The sequence below is a fragment of the Nyctibius grandis genome, chromosome 1 (assembly GCF_013368605.1).
Source record: "Nyctibius grandis isolate bNycGra1 chromosome 1, bNycGra1.pri, whole genome shotgun sequence".
NCBI classification, from domain to species: Eukaryota; Metazoa; Chordata; class Aves; order Nyctibiiformes; family Nyctibiidae; genus Nyctibius; species Nyctibius grandis.
The window spans coordinates 41,008,298-41,028,464 of record NC_090658.1 but is presented as its reverse complement, the minus strand read 5'-3'; the positions used below and the strand labels follow the sequence as shown (position 1 = coordinate 41,028,464).

Here is a 20,167-nt window from a genome sequence, read left to right as displayed (position 1 = left end):
GGCACGCCAGGGAAGGGCCTCTCCTCGGGGCTGCGTCAGCGGCGTTTACTCTTGCAGCCAGAACGGGCCCTACCGCCGTGACGGGCAATGCTCATCATGTTGCTGCAGAGGTGTGGGTCAAGGGGTTTATCTACTTACACGTGTCTTTAGCTGCCAGTAATAATAATTTTGTGCAAGAGGGTCTCTCAAAGACCGTATGATTGTTCTTAAAACAGACTGAAACACTAGCAGAATGGGAAAATTATTGAATGTAGATATCAGCAGAAACTTAAATTCTAAGGGCCTGAATCCAGAGTGTAGTTGGTAGTTGTTGAGTCAGGCTCTCGTGCATGAGGAGAATTTCATAGCCTCAAGGCTCTAAGTAGGTAGGGCAGCAGTGGAGTTCTTCCCTTGGCTGTGTGAAGACAGCACTTTCCAGTTACACCTCCCTACCAGCACTGCTATAAAGTAATAAGTACTCTAGAACTAAAGGACTGGAAGATGTCTTTATTACAAATCGAGAAGTGCAGTAAGGTCAAATATCCTTCTCAAGTTAAAAGAAATCAATGGCAAAGTAGTGAGCACAACTCAGCTCTCCAGTCTGAAACTACAAGGTTGCCTCCAGCAAACAGTACTCCTGTTCTCACGCTCCCTGGGAGCGAGATGCTTGTGGAAAAGCTACTTTCTTTAAAAACAAAACAAAGAACAGTACAAGGGTGGTTTTTTGTTTGTGTGTGGGAGTCTTATTTTGGTTTTTGAAGTTCAACGCCCCTGAATCACCTTTAATAAAGAAATGAAGCATAAACCGCTCCTGTACCAACATGGTACAGTTTGGAAGGTATAGGGAGTGTGAAATCAGACACAGAGCATCTAAGTGCGTATTTAGGAGAATACCCTGTGCTGTCAAAGTGGTGGTTTTGTTTGCTTCATTGGACATTTACAACCAGCTGTCGCTGCTTGCAGCTAACTGCATTTAGTTTTGGTCTGATCCCCAGGAGATGGTCCTGCAGCCCCTCAAATCCCTTTTGCAAGGATACGTTAGCAGAGTAACAGGACACTATGAAATGTGGGAGTTTGGTGTTTGCTACATGATTGTTGCAGTTTGATTTCAAGGAAGTTGGCTGGCAGATACAGATCAGGAAATACTGGTTTTGACATAGATTTTGGCAATTTTGTTTCAGCTACATTTTACTAGCTTTTTATCAAGAAATTTGGGGGTGTTTACCAATGCAGTTATTTGAACAATCCTGATTAAGAATGTGAATATTCAGAGTGATTAGCTTAGCTGAGTTATGACAGCTGTACAAGTCAAAACTACCACATGGAGCTGAAAGTAGAAAGGTTCAGAAAATCACATGCCTTATTGTAAGCATAGAACTAATTCCATTAAGAACACAGCCTGTGTGAGAGAGACAACCTTAAAACCTTGTTCAGCTGAAGCTGTATTTCAATGTGTTGAGCAAGAAATAGTTTACAAAAGCAAGTGCAAAGTTTAGATCCAGAACTATCCTCGACAAAAACAGTCAATTCCTGCTCCCTAAGTGTGTAGTGTTTAGATATGTAGGTTTTTCTCTACTGTTATTTAAAGACAAGAAGCTTTAAAGACAAGAAAGACTTCTGATTAAAGATATTTCCATTTAAAGAGTGAAATGCATTTAATGTAAAAACACAATTTCCAGCTTATTTGTGTTTATGTCCCTTGCTACAGGTCCTGAGCAGACTTTTTAAATTTTTCATGGCAGGAGTAATAAGCAGTCACTGGGATCATAACAAGCCTTACCAGGTTTTGTGATTAAAGAAGTAAAGGTGTGGCTGCCCTGTCTACAGCAGCGTTATCCCAACTCGGGCACTTGCTTTTAAGTGTAAGCAAAAGGCCTCTGCGTGCTCCTTCTGATACATGCCAGCTTGTTCCCTCTGTTTTGCAGCCCCTGATGAGGAGGACCTTAGGACCTTTGGAGTAATGGGCTCTTTACATCTTTCCCCAGGAATCCCTGTTACACTATTAGAGGATCTATGCTGATGTGCTTAATTAACAGGAAGCTTACTTGAAATAAATGTTGCATTCTGTAACCAGTTTTGGACATTGACCAGGTTGTAAAGCGCAGTGGATAGAAAAAAAGTTTTTGTTGCTTTAGGTCCAGTTTGTGAAGGGGTTGGGATATTTGGATTTATAATCTGGGCTAGGGTGTGTGTTTCAGGAAGACAGTTATTGAAGCAGCTACGTAGCGTGCAGCTTGCTTAGCTACAGATATCAGGATGCGGTCCTGCGGTCTTTACTGATGTCACTTAATGCCAAAGCAAACTTGCTGTCATGTCATGAGAAGGCTTCTAAATTAGCAGTGCAAACCTTTAAAAGTGCTCGTTTAAAGTGTGAAGACAAAATGTATTGAATGCCCTTCCTAGGAGTAATACTTCAGCCTCAGCCCAACCACCAGACTGAGCTCTGTCATCTGGGAGCTGCACCCGCCAGTGCAAACATCAAAGCTTCTACCGTGAACTCCCAACTTCAGATGCTCTGCAACCCTTTTATCTCTTTTTTTTTCCAGGTTACAGCAGCTCGACAAGCACTGCCAGGCCACTGCCCAGCAGTTAGTGGAATTGCTCAAAAAACAGAATCAGCTCTTCAAAGAGAAGCAGCTGCTTACAGAGGAGGTGCAGTTCCTGCGAGCACAGGTACTGTGCCAAAAGAAAAGGCAGGCTGAGGGGAATATTCTGCAGCTTTAGCAGAGGAACCCGCCAGCAGTCTCATCTCAGCTGCTGGGGTTTGTTACTGTTGTTGTTTTAAATAAGGCATTACCTTATGAAAAAGATAAAATGAAAATCCATGCAATTGGAAAGAGACTGGTAGCTGGGCCCCAGTCTCACTTAAACCTAAACTAAATGAAGAAAGTGTTTTGAAGTGACAATAAAACAGCAGAAGTTATTCTTGGTGACAGTTCCTAGCTTTCCTATCAGAAGATTTTGTGTTCCTTTTTCAGAGAAAAGGGAAATCTGTTCTTTAACAGCATTAACGTTTAAACAATAGCTTGATGTTGATAATTTCTTTGAGCTTTTTGGTTTCGTCAGACTGAAGCCCCCTATCACTTTGTGATTTTTTTTCCCCTTATTTTTAAGTCATTTATCCTTCCTGCTGCTCCGTGACCACTCATCCAAGTGTGAGATGGGGAACGTGAAATCAGTCTGCCTGAGCATTAATCGCTGCACTGCATCTCTCGCAGGACTGACTTGTGCTTTCAGTGGTCTCTAGGAAGCTGTGGCTTCTCGTGGGCTGTTGTTGCTTTTTTTTCTTCAGCCACTGTTCTTCAGTCAGTGCTTTGGGAATAAGGGAGAGGGCTGCATGGTTTGGGTTTTTATCTGTCTCACTTTTTTCAGAAAAAGAAGGAGAACTGACAGGCACAGAATGAGGTTTTCTCAGTAAAACTATCAAATAATCAAACTCTTGTTTTGTGACTAAGTAAATGAACTATTTCAACCATAGCATGATGTTTTCTAACTTGCAAACTCGTGAGCTTGCCCAGGGTAACTGGAGTTCTGTTAACAAGGTAACAAAAGACATTCCATGTAGGAAATTTAGCCAAGTAGCACACCTAGCAGTAAACAGAACATGAATCACAGAATCACAGAATGTTAGGGATTGGAAGGGACCTCCAAAGATCATCTAGTCTAATCCCCCTGCCGGAGCAGGATTGCCTAGACCATATCACACAGGAACACGTCCAGGTGGGTTTTGAATGTCTCCAGAGAAGGAGACTCCACAACCTCTCTGGGCAGCCTGTTCCAGTGTTCGGTCACCCTCACCATAAAGTTTTTCCTCATGTTTATGTGGAACCTCCTGTGTTCCAGCTTGCACCCATTGCCCCTTGTCCTGTCAAGGGATGTCACTGAGAAGAGCCTGGCTCCATCCTCATGACACTTGCCCTTTACATATTTATAAACATTAATGAGGTCACCCCTCAGTCTCCTCTTCTCTAAGCTAAAGAGACCCAGCTCCCTCAGCCTCTCCTCATAAGGGAGATGTTCCACTCCCTTAATCATCTTCGTGGCTCTGCGCTGGACTCTCTCTAGCAGTTCCCTGTCCTTCTTGAACTGAGGGGCCCAGAACTGGACACAATATTCCAGATGCGGCCTCACCAGGGCAGAGTAGAGGGGGAGGAGAACCTCTCTCGACCTGCTAACCACACCCCTTCTAATACAGCCCAGGATGCCATTGGCCTTCTTGGCCACAAGGGCACACTGCTGGCTCATGGTCATCCTGCTGTCCACTAGGACCCCCAGGTCCCTTTCCCCTACGCTGCTCTCCAACAGGTCTGTCCCCAACTTGTACTGGTACGTGGGGTTGTTCTTGCCCAGATGCAGGACTCTACACTTGCCCTTGTTATATTTCATTAAATTTCTCCCTGCCCAACTCTCCAGCCTGTCCAGGTCTCTCTGAATGGCTGCGCAGCCTTCCAGTGTGTCAGCCACTCCTCCCAGTTTTGTGTCATCAGCAAACTTGCTGACAGTGCACTCTATTCCCTCATCCAAGTCATTAATGAATATATTGAATAGTACTGGTCCCAGTACTGACCCTTGCGGGACTCCTCTAGACACAGGCTTCCAGCTGGACTCTGTCCCATTGACCACCACTCTCTGGCTTCTTTCCTTCAGCCAGTTCACAATCCACCTCACTACCCGATCATCCAGACCACACTTCCCCAGTTTAGCTGCGAGGATGCTGTGGGAGACCGTGTCAAACGCTTTACTGAAATCGAGATAGACCACATCCACAGCTTTACCATCATCTATCCACCGGGTTACGTCCTCATAAAAGGCTATCAAGTTGGTTGAGCATGACTTCCCCTTGGTGAAGCCATGCTGAGTGCCCCTAATGATCCCCCTATCCTTGATGTGCCTAGAGACAGCACGGAGGACAAGTTGTTCCATCACCTTTCCAGGGATGGAGGTGAGGCTGACCGGTCTATAGTTACCGTCTTAGAACTTTAAAATATTTAAATCATACTATTTTCCGTAGGCTTTTTAGCAGTAGAATTTAGTAAATGTTTAGCCTAGGAAAATAAAATCCATACTCTGTTATGCCTTTAATCATGTCAGTGTGTTTGGTTTTACAGGATTTCCTGTTGTAGTAGACAAACTTGGTAGCTCAAGATAGTGTAAGGTTATTAGCATGTAGTAACTACTGGCAAGTTCCAGGGTAACCACAGTGCTCTCTCTGTAAGATAGTTTAAGGTGGTTGTTCAGAAAAGAAAATTGAAATTTCTGTTTTAAGGGAAGCACTCTTGGTAATGTGAACAGACTTTACATGGTCCGCAGGGATTTTGTTATTGATAATCTATTTCATAAAAGCATGCTCGCTTCCAGATAAAGTTGGGCAGAAGTACAAAAATGATACAAAAGAGGAAAAAAAACATTCAGATATTATACTGCTATCAAGACTCGACTGGCAAAAGCTTCCTTCTTTATGTTCATTACAAGTTAATTGTGCTCCAGGGGATACTTTGTAACTTGAGAACACTCAGAAGAGAAGAATGATATAAAAAAAATTGTTACAAAATGAGTCCTAAAAATCTATTAGCAGCTATTTAAAGCAATGGTGGTTCTCTGGGAATTGGAATTCAGACCAAAAGAGCTGCCTGGAATATCAGACAATTGGTTTAAGAAAACTAAAGAACAGTTCACCATAAATGGGAGATTTTAACTACAGAAAGATGTATGTAGTTAGTGTAGAAATATATATTTAAAAAAATGCAGAATTGGTGTTGATCAAAGGTGAAAGTGACATCATATTCCACATTTTACTGTATTGTTCAACAGTTCTCCTTTATAATCTTTTTTTTTTTTGGTAGAGGGGAAGAGGGAGAAACCAATCATACGTAATCTTCTAAAAATGACGTAAAGTACACTAACCTAAATGTGTTGTTGTATCTTGGAACATAAGCCACTAGTAACTGCAGTTGCATATTTCAGGAAAAAAAAATGGGATGCAGATCTCAAACAGGACACAGATGGAATCAAGTAAAAACCTGGATGAATAAAGAGAAATTCACAGAAGTAGGTATTTTTTCTATATCCTATATATAGAGGGAGGGGAGGGAGAGGAAAGGAGGACTAAAACTATTTGCAGATGTGGGTTGAATCTGGCAAACACTTCAAGACAAAAAGGAGAAGAAAGTGTTCAAAACATTTTTGGGTTTGAAATTGTTGGAGCTTTTTGTGGGTTTTTTTTTTTTTAAGCACTTAAAAATTTAGGACAAGCACTCCACAGCAAAGACAGGTTTACCTGACAGAAGTAAAAAAAAGAAAATCTTAAAGATTTTAAATTGCAGTGAAAGGGGGGCATATATCTCTTAGCAAGGTGGGAACTTCTAGAACTCAGATTTGACCATAGGTACTTTTTGGTCTCGATAATCACTGGGTGTTCGTCTTTTGATTTGGAATTGGTTAGTTTTGTCGCTTCCAACAGTACTTTCCTTCTGAGGAAGCAGAATCCTCACTATTTCTCCAGAAAGGCTACAATTTGTCCTGTAATAAATCACAAAACTTAGCGTCATGTTGAAGGAAACATTACATAAATAACTCTATTTGGAGCAGCACTGTTGGATTTCCAGTACTGCTGCACAGGTGTAGCTGTTCCTGTCGCCTTGTGAGAGTTACTTTTTGGGGGTTTAACCTTAATTTCAAAGTCACAGATTTTAAAATTGCATCATTTATTTTAATCGAGCTGACCTAGAGGAAAAAAAAAAAACCACTGACAAACCTATAACCTTCATAGGATTTGTTTTCAAAACTCAGGTTACTTCCACTGCAATTTTTATTTCTAGTGTTAGCTATAGCGGGAGGCAGAAGGAAGAAAGAAAGAAAGAGGAAAAAAAAAAAAAGATGTCTTTAAATCCAGCTACATCTGGTGTATTGAGAGTCTGTTGTTCATGGAGAACTCATTTGACACTATAAGGAAAATTCTGGGGTTTAAAGTGAATGAAAAAAAGTCATCATAAAAGAAATACCTGATCCTGCTACATGCTGGATTCCCTTACAGGCAACATGAGTTAAAAGGCTTTTAGCATCCTTGTTGAAGGAGTAACCAAGACAAGTACCACAGTTTTCAAAAACATCTCTCTCATTCTCAGCAGTGAATTACATGCTTTTAAAATAATGATGTTAAATCTCCTATTAGTGAAAGAAGCTCAGTATTATTTCAGAGTAACCACCTGCCTACAACATGATGAAGATGCTCACACTGTAATTTTCATTTTCAGAGAGCTCAAAAGGACCAGTAGGATAATGTGGCCTGACCTTAGAGGATGGGCTGTGTATCAGGTCATTACACTAATATTAAATAGATGGCACTAACATTTAACCATGGTACACAGCATAACGTGTTCAGGTCCACGTAAAGGTAGCCAAAAGTTTAATTATGGGATTTACAGCTCTCGTTTTGAAAGTTTTTGAAATATTGAAGTTTTTAGTTTCTACCTTTGAAAGTCTCTTACATTGCAACTCTCTCCAAGTCAGGAGGGTAGGAGATAGTTAGATCCTCTCCTATATAGGTACTAAATATAAATGTGCATAGTAGAGCAAACAAACATCTAACCTGAGATTCCTAGAGCCCTCAGTGCTGCCCACCCAGTGTATGTTTCTGAAAGCTGGATGCTCCTCACTTGCGGGATCTGCCTTGGTGTCCATCAGCGTGACAGAAATTTGTCCCAGTTGCTAATCCCCTCGCAGCCCCCAGCTGCCGGGACAGGCTGCTGGCCAGCTGAGCCAGTGCGAGCGCAGACAGGATCCGGACCTTTGGGAGTACCTCCAGCTAGGGCTGTCGTCCTACGCTGCTGCTCTGCCTTCCCCCCTGAAGATCTCCTGCAAGCCAGACCCTCCCTGGCAGGGACCCATGCTCTCCCTGTGCTCTCCTTATGGCCAAGCCACTAAAACTATCCCCTCCCTCATTACAGGTGTCTTTTTCAGGGTGAGCGTGTCTGTGAACAGACCACCTTTCTTCACAACAGAAGTTAAAATATACTCACCTGTGCCTATATTCACATCCTTGCCCCTCTAGTCGCTCAGTGGGAGGCACTGTCAGAATTCCAGCTGTTCCTGAGCGGTGATTTTCTTTGTTTCCTTATATCAGCATGAATTTTCAGCGAGGTCCCAGCAGCAAATGCAGTGCTTGACGTGCTCCCAGGCACCCTATTTGCTTTTTTTTTTTTTCATTGTATGTTACAGAAGGGGAGCTTTCTGTCCAGAAAACAAGTAGCTCATCCAGCTCTGATGTCAGGAGTGATTCAGGCTGATCCTTACACAGCCCTCAACCATTCTTCAGGAGACCTGAAGACTGCTTAGGTTGTTGGGGGAGAGTTTGGTTTTTTTTTTACTGTAGTCTAAATGCACAAAAATAGTGCCTGTGCCAGGTATTTGTAACAACCAGTGACATTCCACAGACAGGGCTTGGTTGGTTGGTTGGTTGTTTTTTAAGCAGGTGAAAGGAAAGTCTGCATTACTCCTTGGATGGAGTTTAGTCAGAGCTGGTGAAAGTTAAACTACGACAGGAGTGGATACAGGTAGAATATAGCCAGATATCAAGAAAGATACTGCTTGATGTCTGACTGCCCTGACATGACACTTCAAGTGCTGCATCACCCAGTATTTAGCTCTTTGTGAATCTGCAGCTGTTTGTGAATCTGGCCTGTACTTCCTGTGCCGTGTCTGGCCAGTGGGCAAAGCTGGGGAGCAGCTCAGGAGCTAAACTTGACCCTCCTGAGAGCTCTACCTTGGGTTTTGCAGCTATGCAAATGAGGACTGAGGCACCTTAGCCACCTGAGTGTTTTCTACCCAAAGTAGAAGCTCCATTATGAATATTGTTAACAGCAATTAAACCATTGAGATGTCCATGGTTCTGCTCCTATGAAAACTTCCAACTTGTACACCTAAGAATACCCACCCAGCCCGTTAAACCAGCTGCCACTGAGGGGAGGGAGTGCCAGGAGGAACTTGGGCAATTTGTGCTGCAGAGCTCTGCTCGCTGGCTGTCAAAGTACTGTTGGGAGGACGAGGAACTTTAAGACGGGGAGGGCCCCTGCCCCTGACTATTCAGTGACTAACTCATTCTGCAATCACCTGGACATTAGGAGTGACTGATTTGTGTCCATTTAGTTAGAGACCTGCATGCCTCAAATGACCACTTTAGCATCCAGGCTGTTGTACAGTGGGGCACAGAGACGTTGCCTGGATTTGTGCTTTATTTTTAAAGCAGCTGAGGCCTGGGCACAGTGAGGTGGAGACAAGCCTGCTACTTCAGTCAAGCTGAGGTTCAGCATCTCACAAAGCATTAACACTGGGTAACTGTGGTGACGAAAGACATGGAGGCACCCCTGAGGCTGTAGGGTGGACATATTGGTACCTAACAGGTTTACACATATGCATACAGGCAGGGCTAATGAACTCCTTTGTGTGGCTGTAGGAGACAAGAAATAAAAATGACAGCTTTTGAGTTAGAGGCATGTATGATAGTATGACATTTCCAGGGTAGAATTGTTTTGAAGTTGGGTCGTAGGAAATGCTACTGCCTGAAAAGGGGTGCCTAAAAAGGAGGAGAATCTCTCCCTTGGGGTACAGCTGGGCGCGTTCACCCTTCGTAGTGAGGGGGGAGAGCAGTGAGCGAACACATCGGGCTATCAACTGGGCCACCAAGGGTAGCTGCGTGGCAGAGGATGGTTGGGGATGTTCTTCAGGAGCCGAGTGTTTGGGGTGGGTTTTTTTTGCCTTTTTAATCTCTGCCTGTACTCCAGCACTGGCCGTAATGCTGGGGGTTACTGCAGCACGGAACAGGTTTCCCCTGGCTGTCCCTAATCAGTCACTGACACTGAATTCAGGACCCAAGGCTTTCTGGGGCTGTGGGTCATTCTTCCTTGCACTGGTTGCAGACACAACTGTAGCAGCTGGTGTTGGTGCATATATTTTGGGGAGAAAAGTACCATGTTATTGTTTTTAATTAATTCTTTAATGAGCTGTAGCTTCATAAATTCTCCTTTTTTAACGCAGCCCTAATTGCCTTACCAACTAAGGAAGAAAAAAAAAAAAAAAGGCAAAATCCTTTAGTTCTCTAGTGCAAAACCAGCCAAAGTAGAAACTTTATTTTTATTTCTGAGGTCATTTACATCTCTTAAATTCAAATTTTAGAGCTCCAGTGGCTTAATTCTAGGTAGCTCCCCCAGCTCCAATAGTTTGATGTCTCGCTCTTAATTCAGGCCTGAAGCACTACCAAGGAAGCACAATTGCTATGTGAGAGCTTCGAAACTGCGGATTCCCCTTCCCACCCGAGCTTTCCTACCCGCACCCAGGCAGCAGCTTCCCACTTGGCTGCAGCTGCCCACCCCATGCACACGCTGTATGATTCACAGTAACCAGGCTCTGGCACAAATCTGCCACCTCCTTCCTGGAAAGGAGAAGGGGCAGGATCTTAGACGTGCCCCAAAACAACAGCTCAGTTATTTACTGCTAAACATCAGCCATGTCTAAGGCGCATGGAGATCCTGTTTTTCAGAAATCAAATAGCTCGTGTTCTTGCTACCTGAAAGACTTCTGAGCTCAGGAGGAGGTGAGGACAGCAGGCCCGCAGGAAGCAGCATGTGTTTACGCTGCATTACCACAGCCTTAACCGTTGGCGTATTTCTCTTCTAAGAACTCGCCCGCAGGCTGAAGTGACACAAATAAGAAACACAAGCAATGCGATGCAGGCTGCTTGCTTACTTACACACCCGTCTCTTTCTTTTATCTTTCAGGTCTGCTCTGCACCCAGCTGAAACTTGGGCTTGGCTGAGGCTCACCCAAGGCACCCCTGCAGGAAACAGGCACACTTGGTGGCTAATTTCGACTGGTCTATATCTGTTTTTAACTACAGAATCATAAATATTTTGAAGCATTACCAGCCTACCACACTGGCAGGACACGCAGGAAGACAGCTAAGCCTTTTCTGCAAAGGCTAGGCTTGCAAGCCAGCGTGGACAGCTATTACGTAGCGTGGACTTAATTCATAATTTGTACCTTTTTTTATAAAATGTTTTTATCTATTTTTATAACTGAACTAGATGTCTTATTTACAGACTGAAATACCAATAAACTTAATTGGATTCTTTTTTTCCTGGTTCTGCCTTTTGAATTCAAGGGAAAGCATGTGCAGCATGAGGAAGGCGAAGGGGACTGTTTGTCCCTGCCCTCCTGTCTATAAACTCATTACCAGAAGCTACCTGGGAACTTTATTTTTACAAGGTATTTGTCACTTTTTATTCAAAAGTGAGAGTCCCAACAACTACTTATTTATCCATCAGAAAAGCATAAGAATGATGGCGAAATATTCCATATAATGTGGAAGAATTTCCACAGGGCAGGTTTCCCTTCACAACATTCACTGGATAAAGCCTTTAAAGCAAAGGAAACCCTTAGTCAGTGAAGGCTAAGCTGTAAGTGAGGTGTCTGGCTCTCAGCAATGAAGTGGTGATGTTAGACTCTTCCACCAGCAAATATTGAGCAGCCTCAAGGATGGGCATCAGCTGACCTTGATTTCAAATTATTGAACTCAAAAGGTTTGGAGGATACGTTCAGAGGGCTTTCTTTCTGGTTAACTGTGCACTGTTTTTAAAACTGTGTGTTTTCAAAAGTTATTTTCCAAATACCAGGCGCTTTCAGAAAGAATCTGAATCTTTTGCTGGACGAGTGTAGGGTAAACTAAGTATATAAGAAAAAAGTTTCTACATCTATTATCTTCAGTGTAGGTGCAGAATTGCACTAGTAAAGGGGAAAAAAAAGGGCAAAGAACAGTTCCCCATTAACACAGCTACCCAGCCAGCAAGAAGACACAAAATGTAACACTAATAGGAGCAACAACACATGCAAGAAGTTACCGTTTGCAGTGGGACATAATCTCTCCTTCCCTTGTATTTGAAGGATTATTAGTGGTACAGCCCTAACATCAAAGTGGTTTTTCCTCCCTCTTTCAATTTCCTGCTGTATTAAACTACCAAACATATCTGATCTCCTCCCAGAACCGCTTCACCCGTATGACAATAAACATGCTTAAAATGGCCTCAGTTCTTTAGGGACGAGAAAGCCTGATGGAGGAAAGTCCTCTCTAGTCAAACTCTGGGTTCTCCACAATAATCAGGTTGACAATTTTTTAAGTGTCACTGCTTTATGGATAGTTACACAGGTAAGAATATACATTTATAAATGTAGGAATATGCAAAGTTTTTTTTTTTTAATTTATTTTTTTTATTATTCCACAGCATAAACCTGTGTTTAAATAGGCGACGCACACAAGGGAACTTGGGCACTTAGTCCCAACACTTAGGCTTCACTGAGATCCTGGAGCTGCCCTGCCCCAGCCTGAGGCACAGCTGGACCCTCAACCTTTCTGGACTCACCTCACCTACCAGGTGGCTGCGAGCAGAGCACTGCTGCCACCCACCCATGTGTATGCGTGCCTCTGATTTCAACAAAGCATCCTGGGCTGCGAGTATATGCAACTGGAGGGAGGTTTTCATACTCATCCCAGGGGTAGGCTCAATTCATTATGGTTCTCGGAGTCTAGAAGGAATCAATTTCTCTGCAGCAGCTACGCTGTAGCAATTAATTAGTCATTTAAGTACGGACAGCACCAGGTCTACCTGTCTCAGGTTTCCCTCCTCCCTCGCCTTCTACTTAGGCACAAAATCCTTAAGTTTTACAAATTTTACAAGTGTGAGACCAGGCAATCGAACCCAGGAAGTCCCACATCCACAGCCAGAGCGTGATCCCACGATGTGGGATGCAGCCTGACCAGACAGTCCTGCCGCTGCCGCCGCCAAGTCCTGGTCACTCATCTCCTCATACTACTGAACTACGGGCTGGCTGTCTCATACTCTTTCCTACTACAAGGTGGGGGAGAAAAAAAAACAGATGGAAAAAAAAAAAAGGAAAAAACCTGAGACCTGGATGAAGCACCTCCATTCCAGGGAAGCGTTCATGTTGGAGAACTGAGCTAAAACCCAGATGACCACCTGCTTTAGGGACACTCAGCCCTCCTGACCAGCTGGTTCAAACAGGCCTGGACCAGCTTGCAGGCTTCACAGAGTCCCACTCTGAGGCGCCCTGCACATCCCACCTTCCCTTTTTTTCCTCTCCTTACGCAGGCACATTACCTAGCTACGGGATGTCAGGCTATGAATTTCATTAGATGATAAATCACTTAAATCGTGGGCGTTCTGACAGGAGCGTAGCCCTGTGTAATCATTACTTCAAAAGTGTAACCCAAGTTTACAAGTGACATACACCTCGCAGAGTTAACATGAACTGCCTGTATGGAAACAGCCTGGGTCCAAAGCACAGATACATCTTGCTTAGTCATAAAAACTTTTTCTTTTTGACAATACTGTAACTTAATAATTTACAAGCTGAAACTGATCACCCAGTATCTGAAATACGTCACAGCGAGTTACAGTTATCACTAGGACTTCACAGCAAATAAAACGTGTAACTAAACATGCACAGATCATTATATATACAGTGATAAAAAAATAACGATGTACACTTTCTTGTAGGAAGAAATTAAGTAAAGTCTTTGTGCATTTCAGGATTGAAACATCTAACCTATATAAAATTACTTTAAAATATGAAGTAAATATTTAACCCAAAACTTGAGAAATCTTTTGTAATCTGCAATATAGCCTTCTCATTTCAGTTTTTCTTTCTGTGATGCAGAACACATCAGGAATTTTATCCTCTAAGATATTTAATAGTAATGTGCAGATATAAAAAAATACGTCCTTTGTGGCAAGCTTGAACTTATCTCTATATATATATTTACAAACCTCCAGAACAAATTAGCATTAAAAACCACAGAAGTAGCAGATTGACATAGTGCTTTATTTAAGCTGTCTGTACGAAGGAAAATAATGTGCATCCCTATCATATACGTGTAAAAATACTAAGGATGTACAGTGTACAAAAACAGTTTCTTGTAGTTATTTCACATCCTTGTGGGTCATATACTTAAGGAAATAAACAGTTTAAGTATGACCAACAGTAATACGGTTTCTTGGGTTCATAGTCGTGTCTGCTTAATATCCTTAACCATATGACTAGATCTTGCATGGATCTAATGAAAGAACTAGCAAGGTCAAGAAACGTCACAAACTCTAAAGCTACAGGGAGGTAATTCAATTACCAATTTAGAGGTTTTTATTTAAATAAATACTTTACATTTCATGCTTGCCTGTAATGCACTACCAGGAGCAAGATAAGGAAATTCTACTGTAGACAGTACAAACAGTAGCAGCAAAGTGTGTACATTGAGGTGTAATATATAGACCCTGCAGTTAGTAAGGAAAGACCTTACTTTTATACTCTAGGAGAAGCACATGGCCCCTGCAAGAACAGTCAGCTTTAAGAAGCCACAAGTAAAGATGGAAAAAAAAGTAAAACAACACTGGAATAAATGTTCTTTAAGCAACAGGAATGTACTGGAAGATGGATTAGTGTGGAAAGCGAAGCTGTGCGCAAAACTGCCCAAATCCAAACAGAAATGACCTATTTCCTCCGCGATGGCTGCAGTACAAGAGGGCATACTGTATGCCATGGAAGTCAGTACAAGCTGGAGTCAAAGTCTGAAACGTACTGTGCTCGAAAGGCTCGCCAAGGTAACCAGCCACCACCTCCTGTGCAAAGCCAACCACAACTGCGAACAGCAAAAGAGCAGCTTCCAAAGTTTCTCTCCGCACCACTTGCCCATTTGTCTTTCAGCCGTTTCTAACACTGATAAGAGAGAGAGAATCCCCCAAGCCCAGGCAGCACAAAGTGGCCGCTGACTCTCTCTGTAGCATAAACTTGATCAATGACGTGTTGGAAGGCAGACAATACAACGCAAAGTGAAGTCTTAAAAGGTTTTCAAATAATTGACCAACAGGTATTTACTGCAAACCGCATTCTAACTAGCTACGCGACAGCGAGCTAACCGCAGGGTTTCTTCTGCACGCGAGGAACGGCTGGCCAGAGGCACGGCGCCAGCTGGTCATGAGCTAGAGGTGCCCTGTGTCAAGAAACTTATTGCTATTACAAGCTGAAAACATAGGGGAAAAAACACAGGCATGTAACACAGATTTTGAATCACCATAGTTTTAGTCTGTATATACGAGGCCTTCGCAGAGAACTAATTAATGCCCGTCTATTAAGTACTCGGTTATTTCAGTCACTCACTCACTGTGTCAGTGCAGACACCTCTACACTACCGGCACAGAACAGACCTGCAGCGCATTTGCTGTGCTCCGCTCTCTCCGTAGAGGGATAATCTCTACACGTGTTTAGTGTTACAAGGTGACAGAACGAGATCCTATGTAGTTAGAATATACACCACGATACATTTCTGACTGATTATCCACCCGTTACTAAAGATAAAACACGAAACATGGAAAATTGTCTAAATTAGTCTGCATCTTTAGCTGCCTTGCTGAAATGCCCATCTACCCCTTGACTGTCCCAGCACATGCACTGCCAGCAGTGGGCTTCATGCTCGGGCACTCAACTATCCGCATCAAGAGGCAAGGGCATCTGCGTAGGAACACCTCTCCTTTCAGACTCATCTGCGCATTCACACAACGCAACCAGTAATACTCTGCGATATCACAGTCTTCGTGGGAGCTAACAAGATCCGAACGCAGAGATACTTCGAATGATAATCCCATGGAGTCAGGGTTTTCGGACGTCGTTAGCAAGGGCGCGCGCACGCTATCGCTGCACGGCGTGATGTCCCAACTCCTAGCACCAAAGGGTTTATTATTAAGATTATCATTGCTGAAGATCAAAGCTAAAGTTTATGCACACATTCTGTTAGATACAGATCTTCGGAAATGGAAAGACGTTTTCCTATCAGTGGAGCGTTTCTTGTGATGTTTTAAATTCAGTCAATCAGGTACCACGGTTACGTGTAACATGCTGGGTTTCGCGACTGTTTTGGTTGAGGGCAAACCTTCCTGGAGAATGGCTGATCCCAGAAATTTACTATTTTAATTATTAAAATAAAGTGCTTTTCTTGTAATCGCTGTGGTCTCATTGTTCAAATGCAATTCCTTCATATAGAACAGAAATTTCTGTTGTGCTGTCAGGCTCTTACATTACGTTTATCCTCAATGGAGCACAAGATGTAGCTTTTTTGTTCGTTTTTAACCCTTTGGCACATGAAGCTGGAATTCCTCACCTCCATTGCCAAACAATTAAAAGACAGTATATTTCAGTTGCACAATTCTGATTCTAAGCAGTATGTAAAATTTCAGAGCCTTGTTAAAATTTCCACGTGGGAGAAAAGTGCATTATTCCCTTCAGCTTGTACAGTCCTTCCATATATTACAAAATTAACTGCTATAAGCCTGTCCTATCTAAGATGTAGCAGCATTTGCAAACATGACACATACAATCCTTATCTCTAAAAATAAATACTACTGCAGTATAACAAAAAAAAAAAAGAATATTCAGAGTTAAACACCTGGAGAAAAAGCTAATTCACAAACTCAAAATAAAAACGAGTAAGGCAAACACCTGTTTACCTTGGTGCACACATTTTGGTGAAAGCAATACCATTATGCCTGTCTACATTCTTCAGCCATCAGAGGTGATGTATATCATGAAAGAAAAAGAAAAGCATGAGAAAGATGTTATCTGGTGCAAATTATAAGACCCCTTAAACAACTTCAGCTGCTGCTTTTATGCCTTCATTTCTTGCATGTATAATGTTCGATTCTCCGTGATTGCACATGAACCTGGAAGTTCTAAGTGGCAGGCTGGGTGAGCCCAGCCCTTCTGCTTCTTCTGTAGTATTCAACAGTAATTAAAAAATAATATATATATATTTATATATATCAACAGTTTAAGTCCTTCTCTCAAACGTTTCCCAAACAAATTCCAGCCAGATGTTAATGACAGAGACCTGCTTCAAGTAATGATATGCCTAACAAAAACCTTGCATATGTACATCACCACCCCTATGTTTCCTTGTTCTAACCAGCGCAAACAGGTGCAAGAAAATGTTATAGACTAGTCTTTTAGACTAATTACAATTGTGATTCATCTTCTGGAAGAAGATAAGCTGGACCAACACGTTTTTTGTTTAGCCTCCACTGCGAGGAAAAATAGATGACTACTTGTGCACAAAGTGTACAATGCTGAAAGTCAAGTCATCTACCTTCAAAGAAACTGTTAGTAACTTCTTGACGTTGCTATTATACTGAGACTGTGGGCAGCAGCAACAGCAGGAGAGCATAGTAGAGAAAATCTCGTATTCCATGCAAAACCAAAATGGATTTTAGGTAGGTTTGGGGAAGAAAGTTATTCAATTTGGAATGGTCTCTGAAAGTGCCCCTGCTATCTTAAATAGTATCTAGTACTGGTGGTGATGTTCAGGAATCATTTTCAGTGATAAACCTAAGATGACAGTGAAGCAGCAGAACAAAAAAGTTATTCTCGTCCACTTGCAGAGTAGGAAAACTGGGGGAAATGCGGCCGCCTCTCATTGTCCATGCAGTCCATACCATCCTCGTCATCTGTATTAAGGGAAGAGTTCAAAATGTCATTATATTTGCAATACAATTTTATTATTCACCTGATATGCAGTACATCTTTCAGGCTTCAGTGCTGAAGTTGAAGGCTCAAGTTAAAGTAAGACTTTATTCACGTAAGCTTATGCTCATACGGTAGAATGACGCTCACTGAAAGGATGCCCTCTTGATAAGGCACCATTTATTTCAGGGCGGGTTGGTTGGTTGCTTGGTTTGTTTTATTATGACTGTCACCTGAGAACTCCACCCATTACTACCTGGTTCTAGGCTAATCAAAACATGCCAGCACATCTAGCTTCAGGTAGCACAGAAGCTGATCGCTGATCGAAGCAGCCAGTTTTCATTGTTTCTTAAACTGAGTTCAGGAAATTATAATCTTACTGTAGACATATTTAAATATTCCTCCATTTCAAAAGGAGTTAAAAGGAAAAACAGCTACAAAATGAACAATTCATGCAGGTTCTATGTGTTTAAATTCTTACATATTATTTTTTAGTAAACTATTTATTTTTACAGTATTTACTGGGATCAGAGGAAACACGGACTAAGCCAAATTCATAAATATTTTTATTTACATAATTTCTGCAGTGCCAATGGAAACCAGGCACCAGATGTTGCCTAACTCTGAGAATTTGATCTACATTTTCACATAGATTTTTTAACAGTGCTTACCCTTAAAGACTCCTATTGAAACTGTTATTCTAACAATGTATTTATATGCAACCTTTCAGAATTCTGTATCATTTGTATCTTCATATATTCTACATATGAAAACTAGAGTTAATGCAGGTTTGAGCAATTGCTACGATTGGGCTGCTTGACTTCAACAGTGCCTCTCATTTCTGTAACTTCAAATACAATCTCCCTTTTACACTGTCAATTTAAATTAGGTTAATGTACAGAGCTTGTTTGTCTTGCTATCAGTCTGATCACTGTAGATAGAAGATATAGTTTCATTATTCACTTAGCGTGATTCGTAAAACTTTGATATCTAAATAACTGGCCTAAATGTTATGAAAATTATTTCTGTAACTATAAAAGATCTTTAAGCTCAGCAGCAACTTTCTTGATACACAGTTACCAACCCTCCATCCCTAAAACACATTTTAACCCCTTTCTGCATAATCACATCAGGCAGAGGTGATACCATATTGTAGATAATATAATTATTTGTAAATCTTAAAAGAAAAATAATTTAAAATAATTTCCTGTTCCAATACCCAGAAAAGGGAAAACCCCACGTGGTCCTTGAACCACTTCAGTGCACTAGAAATGGCAGCAGTTTTCCAGATCTACCTGGCACAAGAGAAGATTCACCTTTGTGCTGCTGGCAATGCTACTTACCACAGCCTCAGGTGAGGCAGCCCTGCCAGCTCTCTGGGAGGGCTTTCCACATCAGCAACGCCGCAGCTGATCTTGGCACTGCCGCTGGTCATTACCCCTCATTTTATTATTCTTATGATTTGGGTTGGGTTGCAGCCCATGCTAAGTTTCATGCTGCAGCACCCAGACAATTACCAGAGGCTACAACAGGTACTTCAGGTGGGTAGCTCATTTCCCTGCATTGGTACTGATCACCTACTCTGAATTCAATGAATTTAAAGCTGAAGTCTTGGTAGCAGACACATATTTTGTATTGCTTCAACCTTCAAATGATAAAGAGCCATTCTCATTGCATATGTGGAGTTTCAAGAGATCAAGACTTTATGACATTGAACCAACAGACTCCAAGTCAATCCAAATTTTAGCAAAATTTGTTCAAATTATAAATATGAACAAATTCTAATCAAGATAGATGGGAGAAGAAAGGGTTATTTTATTCACAGCAGGAAGACTTAAAATCACTTAAATGACTCTGTTCAAACACTAAAAATGCAAAATCCAGAAAATACTCCAGATCTATATACCAACAGAAAACTGCACCTAAACCTCGGAATCCTAAAACAACAAAAAACGAGCTAGCTCTATGAAAGGGTAATCAACCTTAACTATAGCCTTTATTGTCTACTTTTGTGATCCTCCTTCCTCATCCTCCAATTTTAAAAAAAAAATCTCACTTAGAAATCAAATTCATTCAAGAACTCAGCAGCAAGATTTTAACTGCTCTGGCTTGATAAGTAACTCTGTTAAGCCCTAGCTTAACCAGATCATGATTCTTGTGTGTGTAGCAGAAGATGACAAAAACACAAACTGTGGTGAAATGACATTCACTCCAGCAAACAAACTCCGTGCAAGGCCCAGTGCAGCAGTTACATCTGTATTAATAACTTCTTTTAGAGCTCTGCTGAAGCACAGGACTTGATAGGAAATTTCATTTTCAAGTAATTGATATCTACGCAAGAGACATCCACTTGTGTCTGGCAGCTCTTTTTTTTTCTTTTCATCTTCAAAGTATTTTAAAACATGCCTAACTCACTATACCTAGACAACTCTCTGTAGCTACTAGCAGCATCCGCATGCTTAAAGCAAGGTCCGTGTTCCAAGTACTTTGCGGAACTGGGACACTGACCGCCAACCAGCAAACATTTGAAGCTGGTGTTTTCTCTTATTTAAAAAGCAAACAAAACAAAACAAAACCAAAACAAATAAATCCACACCAAAAACGCCCCCAAAACTCA

At 41.9% G+C, this 20,167-nt stretch overlaps 2 protein-coding genes across 5 annotated transcripts in view; one reads left to right on the top strand and one right to left on the bottom strand.

Annotated features, from left to right (window-relative positions):
• The window catches only part of SDCCAG8 (SHH signaling and ciliogenesis regulator SDCCAG8), a 116,126-nt gene extending 105,046 nt beyond the window's left edge, over nucleotides 1-11,080 (top strand). Inside the window, exons 17-19 of one of the 3 annotated variants that reach the window (XM_068408318.1) lie at nucleotides 2,526-2,652; nucleotides 5,944-6,027; nucleotides 10,752-11,080. In XM_068408318.1, coding sequence (XP_068264419.1) covers nucleotides 2,526-2,652; nucleotides 5,944-6,027; nucleotides 10,752-10,772 — 232 coding nt within the window. In that variant the 3' untranslated portion in view covers nucleotides 10,773-11,080. The remainder of the gene's footprint in view (nucleotides 1-2,525; nucleotides 2,653-5,943; nucleotides 6,028-10,751) is intronic. The other 2 variants (XM_068408472.1, XM_068408374.1) reach the window with 2 other exon arrangements.
• AKT3 (AKT serine/threonine kinase 3) overlaps nucleotides 10,089-20,167 on the bottom strand; it is a 171,952-nt gene continuing 161,873 nt past the window's right edge. For both annotated transcript variants that reach the window (XM_068408690.1, XM_068408607.1), the window contains exon 14: nucleotides 10,089-17,534. In XM_068408690.1, coding sequence (XP_068264791.1) covers nucleotides 17,449-17,534 — 86 coding nt within the window. In that variant the 3' untranslated portion in view covers nucleotides 10,089-17,448. The remainder of the gene's footprint in view (nucleotides 17,535-20,167) is intronic.